General features: G+C 37.1%; 1 protein-coding gene across 2 annotated transcripts in view; it reads left to right on the top strand.

The window, feature by feature from the left end:
- Positions 1-13,478, top strand: part of ARHGAP42 (Rho GTPase activating protein 42) — a 287,432-nt gene that overhangs the window by 249,033 nt on the left and 24,921 nt on the right. For both annotated transcript variants that reach the window (XM_060303949.1, XM_030883708.2), the window contains 5 exons: positions 6,937-6,999; positions 7,932-8,006; positions 8,642-8,726; positions 9,337-9,395; positions 11,885-11,990. In XM_060303949.1, the coding sequence (XP_060159932.1) occupies positions 6,937-6,999; positions 7,932-8,006; positions 8,642-8,726; positions 9,337-9,395; positions 11,885-11,990 (388 nt within the window). The remainder of the gene's footprint in view (positions 1-6,936; positions 7,000-7,931; positions 8,007-8,641; positions 8,727-9,336; positions 9,396-11,884; positions 11,991-13,478) is intronic.

Raw genomic sequence — 13,478 nt, forward strand, 5'->3', positions numbered from 1 at the left:
ATTAGAACTAAACTGTTCCTCAAGCCGTGCCATTGAAAATATAATTCCGCCATTTGAGCTCATTTTTCAAAGAAGCAAATTATCTGTCTTGAGACACCTTTTCTGTCGTGAGACTTTCATCATGGGACTAGTTGTTAACAGGGACAGAGGCAGTTGCCTTTTTTTCCTAGGCTTGCTTTCTCTGGCATTGTCTCTTGGTGCCCTGAGCCTTGTCCCCACTCATACATACATTTGATTTGGTGGCTTTTCAGCTGGTCCCTCTACCCTATGTCTTGGAGAAATTGGGAATTGCGAAAGGAAAGGTTTCTAGTTCTCATTCTCTCATGCAATTCTGTTCAACGATACTCCATTTTGGAACTACTTTATTCCAATCATTGTGAATAAGAAAAAGGAAGTTCTTTCAAATGATGTTTCTGCTATTAAAAGTCACTACTCATCTGTGTAATGGTAAAGTCTCCTAACATTCAGTTCTCATGTACAAAATCAAAGGGATTGGACTAGAAGATAATTTTATAATTTCCCAACAACTCCAAATTTCTACCACTCTGTGTTTCAGTGGCTTTTCCCATGTGTACCCAGGGAATGTATTCTCCCCAGCAACAAACAGAAAAAGTGAACTCAATCTTATCCTTCGCAAGCGCCATCTGTCACAAATGTTTTGGCACTTCCTACTGCTATTTAGATAGCTCAGCTCTTCTCCCCAAGGCCACTGAGCAAATACAGTTCTGTTTCCATCGCTGAGACCCAGGAAGAGGGTCAGAGCCCAAGTCTTCTTCATGGGCAGAGCAGAAAGAGAAACTAGTTTGGGCCGGGGCTGTGGAGAGTTAACTACTACCTTTAGGGAAAAGAGAAAATGTCCTGTGGGAACCACAAACGCCATTAAATGCACTCATCTTCTTTTCCTGTTTCTTTCAAGCCACATATAGTATGATATTAGTTGTCTGTGATAGGGGCCTTTTAATCTGAAATGGCAGACTAGAAATGTGAATTGGAAATTAAAGACAAGTGCTGCTTTGTTTTGTCAACCCTGAGAATGTATTGTAAGGCCAAGTAGATTGCATCTGTAAGGACATGCTGGGTTTTTAATTACTAGGAAATTGAAGGTACAAGGACTTTTGCTTTGTTAGCTGCATGGAAAACAATTCTTTCTTTTTTTTCCTCCTCATGGCTTTTTGAATTCCGTTGAGATTAATAGCTTTTGTGCTGCTAAACTGCCTTATGGAAACTTTACTTGAGTTTCAATAAAAACTTCAGCCCTGAATAGTTGCTGGAGGGAAATAGGAATGTTTCTATTTAACTTTTGATTGAATAAATTAAGTTCTTTAGTTAGCCAATCTTCTTCTTCACCCCCAAAGGCCAGGTATCATTAATATTGTAAGATGTCAATTCCTGGGAATTTGTGGTAGTTGTATTTTGCATACCCCTCCGGTCCTCTCTACAGAGAGATACTGGGCTGGGGTAAGAGCCCTGGAGAGGAGTTGACAAAAGCAACTCCTGTTAGCTGATAAGCTCTATCCCTTGTAGAAGCCAGAGAGGGTACTTGAGCAAGCCAGCTACAAACCAATAACTAGCCAGCTATGGATCAGTAAGCACGTGTTGTCTGCCTGCTCTGGGCCAGGCACTGAGCCCTGATTCAGTAGTTCGTACTTCAGACAGATGCATATGCTCCCCTCTCTACCGCTGCAGCAGGAGTACTTGCCCTCCACTAAAGAAAGAATCAGGATAAATTATCAGCTTTTAATGGTGTGATTTTATTTAGTAAGGACCCCTTCCACTGACTTCTCATTTGAACATTAAGGAGTTCCCAGGTTTTCTTTTTTAAGCCATAGAGACCTATTTTTGCTGAATTCTCATTAGCACTAGCATACTAAGTGTAGTAACCCCTTCATGGCTTTGGAAGGTGGAAAGGTTTCCTTTACCGAATGTGTTTGTCTCTGACTTCCCTCAGAAGCACCCCTCCTTATGACTTCCTCCTCCATCACTCACTGGGAGACAGAGGGTGCTAAAGCCTGTTTAAGCTATATTGCCTTCTTCTCCTCAGACCTCAGCAGAAACTGCTGAGTGCTTGGATGAAGCCACTGTTGATCAGTAGTTTGTTAGGCAGCCATGAAGGGGTGCTGCCTTTTTATATGAATGGACAAATCAGCAGCCAGAAACTCGGATGAATACCAGTTAAGCGAGGAAAAGCGAAGTGTGTAGGATTGGCTTTATTCCATTTAGTCCTTTTTGCCATAACAATCTGTTTAAGTTGTACATGATTAAATCAGAACTGGCCAGGTTATGCTGTGGTCTCAGAGACTTAACCACAATAAAGGTTCATCTCTTGAATATGCGATATGTCTATTCAGGTCAGCTGTGATTCTCTTATACATAATTTTTACTCTAAAACCCAAGCTCATGTAATACCTTCTCTCTGTAACATTGATGATCTTGTACCAGAGGGGGGGAAAAAATGGCAGGCTTCCACAATACATACCAGCTCTTCCTAGCTGATGGATAATGACATTTGTGACTTCCATTCATATTTCGTTGGCTAGTGCATATCATATGACCAAGTCTGTCTTAGAGGGAGCTGAGAAACATAATCTTCCTGCAGGAAGGAGCAGCAAATATGAGTGAACAGTAATCCCAGGCTACTACAGTTCCGTTCCAATGAGAGGATGTGTTTGTTCATTGTGATTATTGAAGTTTAATGAGAGCATAGGGACATATATGTGAATATCCAACTTGTTGTCTCTTCAGTGGTCAGCTAGATTCACAGAGCCTGAGTGGTTTATGCCTGATCTCCATTTTTTTAAAGAAATAGATCACTGTGGGCTTCCCTGGTGGTGCAGGGTTTAAGAATCCCCCTGCCAATGCAGGGGACACGCGTTCGATCCCTGGTCTGGGAAGATCCCACATGCCACGGAGCAACTAAGCCCGTGTGCCACAACTACTGAGCCTGCACTCTGGAGCCCACAAGCCACAACTGCTGAGGCCCGCATGCCACAACAACTGAAGCCTGCGTGCCTAGAGCCTGTGCTCCGCAACAAGAGAAGACACCACAATGAGAAGTCCGCACACCACAACGAAGAGTACACCCTGCTCACCCCAACTAGAGAAAGCCCACGCGCAGCAATGAAGACCCAATACAGCCAAAAATAAATAAATAAATAAATAAATAAATTTATATTAAAAAAATAGATCATTGCCCTGGCCCCAAATATTTTTAAAATAAGTAATATAGTATGCCTCTGAAAAATAACACTTCTGGCAGATAGTACCTCAAGCCCCGTGACTTCAGCCAGGCCCCAAGAATACATGTGATTGACATATGTAGATTTTATATTCTCCTCTAGCCAATAATGATGATGATGATAACAGCCAGCACTTCTGCAGCACTTACTATATTCCAAGTACTGTTCTAGGAGCTTTGCAAATGTTAACATATTTCATCTGTGAATAGCCCTGTGAAGACAATACTACTATTATCCTTACTGTATAGAAGAGGAATCTGAGGATGAGAGAGATTAAAACTGTGTCCAGTAATACAGCTGCTAAATGGGAGAGTAACTACTGTCTCTTTCATCTGGTTAGTACTAGTGGCTGACCCTTTTTTTTTGTTTTACCGTTTCTTCTTTTTCTCAGTGATGTGTGGATAGGAGCACATGGGGAAGGAAACTAGCATCTGATTAGGTTTGTTCCATTGTTTTCCACTCTTCAGTGCTTCATGTGGATTTTGTCTTCATCTTACTACAACCCTTTAACATAGGTATTGTTAGTTCCCTCATTTTATAGATGAAAGAACTAGAGTTCATAAAAGTTAATAGGCACACTTCCATCCACACAGCAGTAAATAGTAGAGCTGAGATCCATCCCAGGTTTGCCTGGCTCTAAACAAAGCTGGGTGCTACCTCTGCACCATGGAACCTCTCTATACTCTTTCAGGCAATAGAAAAGGATGTTCAAAGGAAACAAAACAAAAATGCATGGTTATTTTTGCCAACACAGTGTATTTTTTCACATTCCTGAATTTATCGATAATGTTTTATTTACTCACGTGAAGAGAGCTAAAACACAAAGTCCATGGGACACATCAGGACAGTGGCACCCATGGAATGACCTGGCAGTCAGACTGAATGTTTGTAAAATTTTCTTCTTCATAATTAGCCTGTGATACTGGTTTACTAAGATAGAATGGGGTATTGCCCCCAAATATCCCAGTATACCTTCAAGATACAGCCTGGTTATTACTTATTTTTCTCAAAATGGATATTTAAAGAAAATCTGTTTTTATATATCACAATTATTTTCGTTCATTTAGCCAAGGGCAGGTTTTACTGAAATTTTTAAAAAATGGATTTCTCTTTCTTTTAATACTTTTTATTGAAAAGTTGAAAAATGTGACCTCAAGAACCAAATGTTATAAATGTCAGGAACTTGCAGTTTTAATTGATACAAAATGCTAGTGTATCATTTTTACCAGGGTTACATTTTTTGGCTCAGTTTCTGTTATTAAAAATGAAAATTAATAATTGATTCCTTCTCCATTCTACCTGTTTTTATCCTATGTTCAATAAATATTTTAAATTATCTGAATATATTCATACTATAATGCTGTGCTTGGCATTTTGGGTTATTGGAAGTAAGCAACCCCTTCTTGATGCCCAAAGAAGCTCCCCTCTCATGTAGGTAGTCAGCTCTAGAAAGATGCTTGATTAATGGCCATTCATTCTTATATGTTGAGTTCACCCAAAGCATTCACTGAGTTCTGTTCCCTTGACATCTAGGGCACTGGGGACACACAAATAAATAAGCCAGTTTGTATTGGTAGCAATATATATTTTAGTTTTGGCATTTTTACATGTTTAAATCTATTTTTTATTTTTAAAAACTAATTTAAAAGATATATTAAATAGTTACAAAATCCAATGAATAAAAATGACAATTTCTACCTTCTGTCCTTTTCTTTCTTACTTGCAATTTGCATGATCTTTCTAGAGCTTTTTCCTAGGAAAATAGAAACATTCATACCCTCAAATTTTATGTTTTAAGAAATTGGGTTGTATTGTCCTATAGATTACTTTTTTTTTGCCTAACAACGTATAATAAATATTCTACCAAGTCAGTACCTCTAGATTTTTTTAATTTTAAAAAAATTTTTATACAATTTTTAAAGGTTACTTTCCATTTACAAAATTATTACAAAATGTTGGCTATATTCCCCATTTTGTACAATACACCCTTGAGCCTATCTTACATCCAATAGTTTGTACCTCCCGCTCCTCCCCCACTAGTAGCAACTAGTTTGTTCTCTATATCTGTATCTGCTGTTTTTGTTATATTTACTAGTTTGTTGTATTTTTTAGATTCCACAGATAACCACTGGTAACCACTAGTTTGTTCTCTATATCTGTGAGTCTGCTTCTTTCTTGTTATATTCACTAGTTTGTTGTATGTTTTAGATTCCACATATAAGTGATATCATACAGTATTTGTCTTTCTCTGTCTTACTTGTTTCATTTAGCATAATACCCAATTGCTGCTATTCTTTTTTATGTCTGAGTAGTATTCCATTGTGTGTATATATACCACATCTTCTTTATCCATTCATCTGCTGATGGACACTTAGGTTGTTTCCATATCTTGGCGATTGTAAATAATGCTGCCGTGAACATTGGGGTACATGTATCTTTTTGAATTAATATTTTGGGTTTTTTTGGATATGTACCCAGGAGTGGAATTGCTGAGTCATATGCTAGTTCTATTTTTAGTTTTTTGAGAAACCTCCATACTGTTCTCCACAGTGGCTGCACTAGTTTACATTCCTACCAACAGTATACAAGGATTCTGTTTTCTTTACATCCTTGGCAACAGTTGTTACTTGTGTTTTTGTTCTTTTGTTTTTTTGATGATGGCCATTCTGACAGGTATGGGATGATATCGCATTGTAGTACTTCTAGTTTTTTGATTTCTCATTTCTAATCTCAGATTTCTCAAACTTTTCAGTCAATTCAGTTTCAGTGATTTTCGTGGTCTAGGATTTCTTCAAAGTTTTTTGTCTTTCCTGGCACCTATTTTTTTAGCATAATTTTTTGATATATATTTTTCTGTCTGTGAATCTGTGTAGTTACATGGATGTATTTAATCCACCATCTTTAAATGGAAACCAGTTTTAATTTTTTATTGGTTTGAATTGTCTTCATATATTATGATTTGGGAATATTAAGAAATACAATATGTATACTACATCTGATGAAAAATTTTATTATAGTATCAAAAAATTTTTAAATTTTTCCTCTGAGTGTTATTTGGTATTTTTAAATCCATTCTTTTTAAACAAGTAACCTAACTTGATCTGGCCCCCAAACCTTAAGAAAATTTGAAAAATCTAAAGAAAATCTGTCAAAAAGCAATGAAAATAAATTGCTGTTTCATAATAGAGGATCTTTGGGGGATTTTTAGCGGACTCACTAAGCATATTTTGAATTATTTTGAATATGATTCAAAATGCAATATAATAGAACATTGAACTTGAATTCAGGAGACCTGAGTTAAAATGTGGCTCTAGATCTTAGAACAAAGAAAAGCAGTTTTCAGCAACTTGGTGAACCATCTTAAGATTGCAAAGCTTTCTCTCTACCTCATAATGTTGTTTTGAGAATCTCATGGGAAAAAAATGTGTGAATAGCTATGTAATATAATTATTAATTATATCTAATAATATAATTATTATTAGATCTATGTTTCTAATGAAGCAAGTTGATATAAAAACGTTGGTGAATGTGAACCTCCCTCCTTCAGTTCTACCCCCAAATAAAAATTAATATGCTAACCAAAATATTTGACAAATTCAGTAACAACCCCTGTGCCATCAAGCCATGAAACTACAGAGCCAACTGAAGCAGGAATGCAAGTTCAACATAAATACTTAATATGATTTTCTTTTACTTTCAGTGTACTTAAATGAAGCAGGGTTCAACTTTGTGAGAAAATGCATTCAAGCTGTGGAAACGAGAGGTCGGTGTTGCCTGATGGGTACACTGTTACTGTTGTGTGGTCCCTTCTTACATAGAAACTGCTCAGAATGAGGATATACTTAGTTATTAACAGGAGATTTATTTTAAGTAATATATGAATTATAAGTTATACAAACACATAAGTAACTATACTTTGAACTCAGTTTACCAAAATCATACTACAGACGTACTTGATTTTTAATGAATTTTCATAATATAGCCTCATTTTACTTCTTATTGATGGACTCTGTTTTTTTTTTTTTTTTCAAGCTTTAGGAAGGTAAGATTCCTAAGGAGCTTGAATTCAGCTCTCCTCTTTCCCTACATTATATCTCAGAGTGATTTTAGTCATTGTCACAATTTCAGCACCTTTCCTCATTCTAGTTATGACCTCGGTTCTGAAGTCCTCTCCAGTTGCCTTTTACTTCCTGGAAAACTTGTCTAAAGCAAAACCTCCTATTGGGCTTTGGAGTTCTTTAAACTTAGATTCAAATTTTGGTGCTGCCACTTAGAAGTTTTGCGAAGTTAAGTAGGTTCCCTAAAATCTCTGAATCTGTTTCCTCACCTTTAAAGGGAAGCTATCAATTCCATCAAACTGTTCAACATGCAGGACTCTGTGACTGAGGAAACAGAGTATGAGAAATACTGATCATCCCTTTCCATCTTGGATGCTTTTTTATATTCAAGTAGTGGTGAATAAGCAGGTGTACTTCGCTATTTTGAAGCTCTTTAGACTTTCAAATCACTGTTCAATGTCTGCTCTAAGAAATATATGTCTGATGGATGTTTCTAGGGTAGGTTTGCTAAAGTTAGACTGTAAAATTGGATACATAGCTTTCAGATTTTGTGTAGGCATATATCTGAGTTTTTAACATTTTGTACTTCAGAAGTTGTGTCTTAAGCCATTTTCTTGTGATTTTTCCTTCTCATTAGGCATCACAATTTTAGGTCTTTACCGAATAGGAGGAGTGAACTCCAAAGTTCAGAAACTCATGAATACCACATTTTGTAAGTTTTGGATGAAGCCAGTTACTTACTTAATTTTTGCATTCTTAAAGAAAATTCAAACCATAGGTTTCTTTGAGATCTAGATTATTGCTTATCTTTGAGTATTTTCAAGTCATTTAAAATTAATATTTGTATTCAGCTTTTAAAGTCCATTGTAATAGATGAACAATCAGAATTTGAGAAGGGGCCCTTTTTATAATATTGGACTTTTCCTCAAGTATCCTTTGATTAGCTAGAGGAACAATAGGATTTATGGATGCTGGGATTCAGATTGCCTGACTTGGAATCTTAACTGGGCCAGTTAAAAGCTTTGTGACCTTGGGTAATTTGCTTAACTTCTCTGTGCCTTCACCTCCTTATTTGTAAGCCTAATACATAGTAAGTGTGCTGTGATGTTAGCAATTAGCAAACATCTGATTTGAAAAACTATATTCCATTAGAAATCTTTGAGGTTCAGTGTCAGAGTGAGCTTTGCACCAACTCATGCAAACAACAATCCTAAGGTTAACTCCATTGGCATTCTAAGAAATACATGCCTCTCTCTGTGACCTACTTATGTTAGTATCCATTTTCTTAATGGTGTGAGTGATGTTTTGAATTGCACAGTTTAAACATCTTATTTTAATTCGTTTCAGCTCCCAAATCCCCTCCTGATATGGACATTGATATTGAACTGTGGGATAATAAGACAATAACAAGTGGGCTGAAAAACTACCTCAGGTGAGGGAGGCTTAACTCTTGCCACTGTGCTGTGGTTTCTCAGTCACGCTCTTGGGCAGTCACCACGGATCCCAGGGAGCCCCTGTTTCTTAGCTTCACTCCTTAACACAGTTCCTTCACTTAAGGTGGAATAGCACAGGGTGGTAATGGTTATGTTTAGTGTTCTGGAACTTATATGTGCTTGTTCAAACAATACACTTAAAAGGCTGCAATAATTAATGAATACTAAATAATAATTTCTGTTTCATGTTAGATTTGAATTCGGGTTTTCATGTATTTTTTTAAGACACCACAAGTTGAATTTGAAAAAAAAAAAAATTTAACTATTGCCCCCATATCTGAGAGGGATTTTGCTCCTATGGTCCAATAGTTCTCACAAAGTTAAAAAAAAAAAAAAAAATTGTCTCCCAGCCTCCCATTTTAATACAGTGGTGGCAAGAAGTGCTCAGGGGCATTGGTATCTTTGAGGTCTGCATTTTAGAACTACCTGTAGACTCCCTGCTAGGACTTTATCAAACGCCTAATTACCCAATTCTTAAAGAAGCACTGAAAGGTCAGGGGAAATCAGAAGATACTGCCATTCTAAAGTTTGCTTCATTCTCTATTGTAGGTGCCTGGCAGAACCACTGATGACTTACAAATTACACAAAGATTTTATTGTTGCTGTTAGTAAGTACATTTCCACTGGATGCATTAAAAATGATGTGGTTTTATGCTGTATTAGAGGTGTAAGTTTAAACCTGCTAGTTAACATTTTCCTGTCTATTGCTTAAGAAACTGTCATTCTCATATTTAATAGTTTACAATATGGTTATAAGAAATCACAGAGTGAACTAAAATACTTTGTTACTTAATAAGACCTTATTGGGGTGGCGAGTATGATGTCATTAGAAAGAGCTGTGAGAAATTATTCGAATTACATTTTACTTGATTGGTGAATGTCAGTTTCTTACAAGAGCAATTTCATGGTTAAATAAACAAGACCACAAATCTGTACAGTCAGTTATGCCAGTGCTTTCACTATACACATACTCACATGCTGTGCTCCTAAATCTGGAGAAAGAGTCACGTATTTTTGGCAGGCAGCAAGCACCTTTTCTCTCTTTTTATATTTCTTGATGATGATCAGATATTTATGTTGTTTCTTTAGATCTGTGACTGCCATAATGTGATATGAATAGATAGGCTTAATTCAAAATTGGGGGGGGGGGAAGGGGCCAGTGACAATCTTGTAACCTGAGAAGTTAGAAGTGTGTACTTGTAAAACGTTGGGCTCAAAGTGCCAGGTCGCCATCTGAGCCCATCACAACAAGTTGTAACACTTAGGAGCTGGCATTTCATTGTTAGGATGTATGAGGTATGACTGTAACAAGAGTATTTTCCACAGTCTAAGAAAGAAATCAGCTGCATTAGTTTACCACATATTGTAATGTCACAGGAAGTATTGTCTTCTGACAAAAGTGTCAGGTAAAGCTGAATGATCTTGGTTTTCAGTCCAGCATACATGACTGACCACATGATCTCACAAACATCTATACTACTTAGCTTTCTCCTGAAAGCTCTGCACTTGACATCCTCTTTATAGAAATCTGTCTTTGTAAGAAGAGCAAGACCTTAGAAAATATATAATCCAACCTCATTTTATTAACTAGGAAATCAGGACCCAGAGGGGGCAGATGACTTTGTCCAAGGACACTGGTAAATTCATAGCAATATCAGGACTACAAGCCAGCTTTTTTGACCCTTAACCTAGAACACTTTCTTACAAAAATTTAGTTTTATAGAAAACGGTGTTTGATCCACTTAGCTAGAATGGCTCAATGAGCTGGTTGTTCTGATACAAACATTTGGTCACAAGATTTTTTTTCTTCACTTCTGTGACAAATAATGATCATATTATTCACTACCATGATAATTAAAATGTGTCTTATGTATAAGAATTTATCTTTTGTCTGGGTCAAGGATCATAAAATTAGGTATTATTTGGGTTCAAGCAAGAGAAATCCAGCTCAGGAAAAAGGGGGAGCTATTCAGAGACTAAGGGGAGTCCCTCAGAATTCCTTGGCAGAGAATGGGTCCTGCCTTCCATGGCCTGCAACCAGGAACCTCAGAGTAGGAAATAGATGTTTCTCTGCCCATCCTCCCAACTCTTTTTGGAGGGTCTCTCATTTTTGTTCTTTGCTGCATATCTGCCTCATTCTTATCTTCGCTTCCAGACAGATTTTTCTTGGCTTTCTACCTGGTTTTACATGATGTGCCTTTTCACGTATCCAGCAGGCAGATCAGTTTTTGTGTCTCCATTCCAACGCTTGGGAGAAACTTCATGTTTGGCCCAACCAAAGTCAGGCTCTTTCCTTACCTCATGTACAAATAGCTGTGCCCAGAAGAGATGAAGGTCCCATAATGTAAACCCTATGTGTTGGGCACTTTCTGAAGAAAGGGCTTGGCAGGGTGAGCAGTCAACCCAGAATCTGTTTATTGTAGTAAGAGACTATTAAATAGATTCCTTGTTCTGAAGCATTAGAAGTTTCTCTAGAAGACTTGTCAACATCTTGGCTATTGCCTTGTAGACTAGACTTGCTTTAGATGATTTTTTGCTTTTCAGATTTACCGTTGTCAGCGTGGGCTTAAAAATCTACCAGGCCTTTGTTTGTGCAATAATCCTGACACCTCACAAAAATAACTCCCTGCCATCTTTGGATCTATAAAATTTGGAAAGGAATACCTGCTTCCTCTGGTTTGATGGAGTCACTTGGAGGTTTCAATGCGTTAGAGTGTATTGTAGTGCCTGGCACATTAGGCCACTTGCAACAACTGCTGTGATCACTCACGTTGCTAAAGGTTTTATTCTATCCTTGTGTAGCAAAACCCAAGGAGGAGATGAATTATGGTTGTATGGAAGTATACAGCTCAGGGGCTAAGAGCACATGTCTAGATTAGATAGAACTGGGTTTGACTTCTCTACTTACTGATTGCAGACCATGGACAAATTACTCAACGTCTCTAAGCCTTAGGAAATGATAGTGATAATACCATGTGAAGCAGTGCTTATAAGGCACAATGGGTGGAAGTGGTTATGATACTTTAATTACTAATGTTTATATATGCATTTTAATACAATTAAAATTTGAACCTTTGCAACCTTTTTTATGTTACAGAGTCTGATGACCAAAACTACCGGGTGGAGGCTGTACATGCATTAGTGCACAAATTACCAGAGAAAAACAGAGAGATGCTGGACATCTTAATAAAGCACCTGGTCAAGTAATTCTCTGACTTATGTTGTTCACTTAATTACTTGTTCAGCTGTTAAACTTAAGCATGTTCATGTCTTTTTAAAGAGTGTGATGGAGCTATAACCTTGCTATTATAATCAGAGTCCATTGAATGTGCTTAAAAAATAATGTGGCAGTTTGTTTTTAAGATACATCTATACGCGTGTGTGTGTACCCGTGTATGTTTACGACATGCAAATAATTATGCCCTTGCAACCGTTATACTAATGATGGAAAATTTTCATGTCAACTTAAAAATATATGAAGGGGTATATACCTCCTTCCCAGTTCTTTTAGATACATTGTAAGCCCAAAGTTTGAAGACCAGTTCTCTATTCTACTAGGGTCACCAGGTTGTACCAGGTCAAACTGCCACTTGAATGTTAGCTTCCTTCTCCAGATTCATAGTATCTGTTGGTCTCTGAAGATCTTTCTAACTCCGCTGTTAGTTCATCTATGTATTTAAAAATCTTGATAGATAGATATTGTATTAGTAAAGTTTCTCCAGAGAAACAGAACCGATAGGATATTGTGTGTGTGTATGTATATACATACACACATATATGCATATATGTATATATATATACATACATACACACACATATGTATAAGAGAGAGATTGATTGATTGCAAGGAATTGGCTAAACAATTGCAGAGACTGATTTCAAGGCAGGCTGGAGACCCAGAGAAGAGTTGATGTCGCAGCTTGAATCCAAGGCAGCCTGAGGCACAATTCCTTCTTCCTCAGGGACCTCAGTCTTTTTCTCTTAAGACCTTGAACTGATGTTGGATGAGGCCCACCCATGTTATGGACAGTTGTCTACTTTACTCAGAGCCTACTGATTTTAAGGTTAATGTCATCTAAAAGTACTTTCACAGAAATATCTAGAATTATGTTTCACCAAATATCAGGGTACTGCAGCCTAGAAAATTTGACACGTAACTTTAGCCATCACAGATCTATCTTGATTCTCACACACACGCGCACACACATTTAATCAAGAAGTTTGTTAGCCATGCTGCTGGAAACAAAAGTCCAAATTCAGGTTTTAAACTTACTTAAAAATTCCCTTATAGCCCCATTTACAAATAGGAACATTTTTTGTCTTATTGAGTACCACGATTCATAATCAAATGATTAATCCTTCCTTGTTGGCTACAAGTAGTAACCCAATGTATCCTAATTTGAGCCATGCACATTTGAAACAGTGATGTACATTAATCAGCCTCATCTTAACTTGCAGACTTTGAGATAATATGAATTTACCCTCCTTGAAATAAGAAGGAAATCCACTAGGAATGACTTCATTTCAAGTTCATTTTTAACTGTTGCCCATATCAGCACCTCTTTTAGCTAATGAATAGGGACTCACTATCCTTGGTCAGAATTACATAGTCTTGAATTATGCTTTTTAAGTTCTGTGACCTCTTCATGAAACTTATCCATACTGTATTTAGTGGGCATTCTCTTGCTGTA

The sequence above is a fragment of the Globicephala melas genome, chromosome 8, assembly GCF_963455315.2.
Source record: "Globicephala melas chromosome 8, mGloMel1.2, whole genome shotgun sequence".
NCBI lineage: Eukaryota > Metazoa > Chordata > Mammalia > Artiodactyla > Delphinidae > Globicephala > Globicephala melas.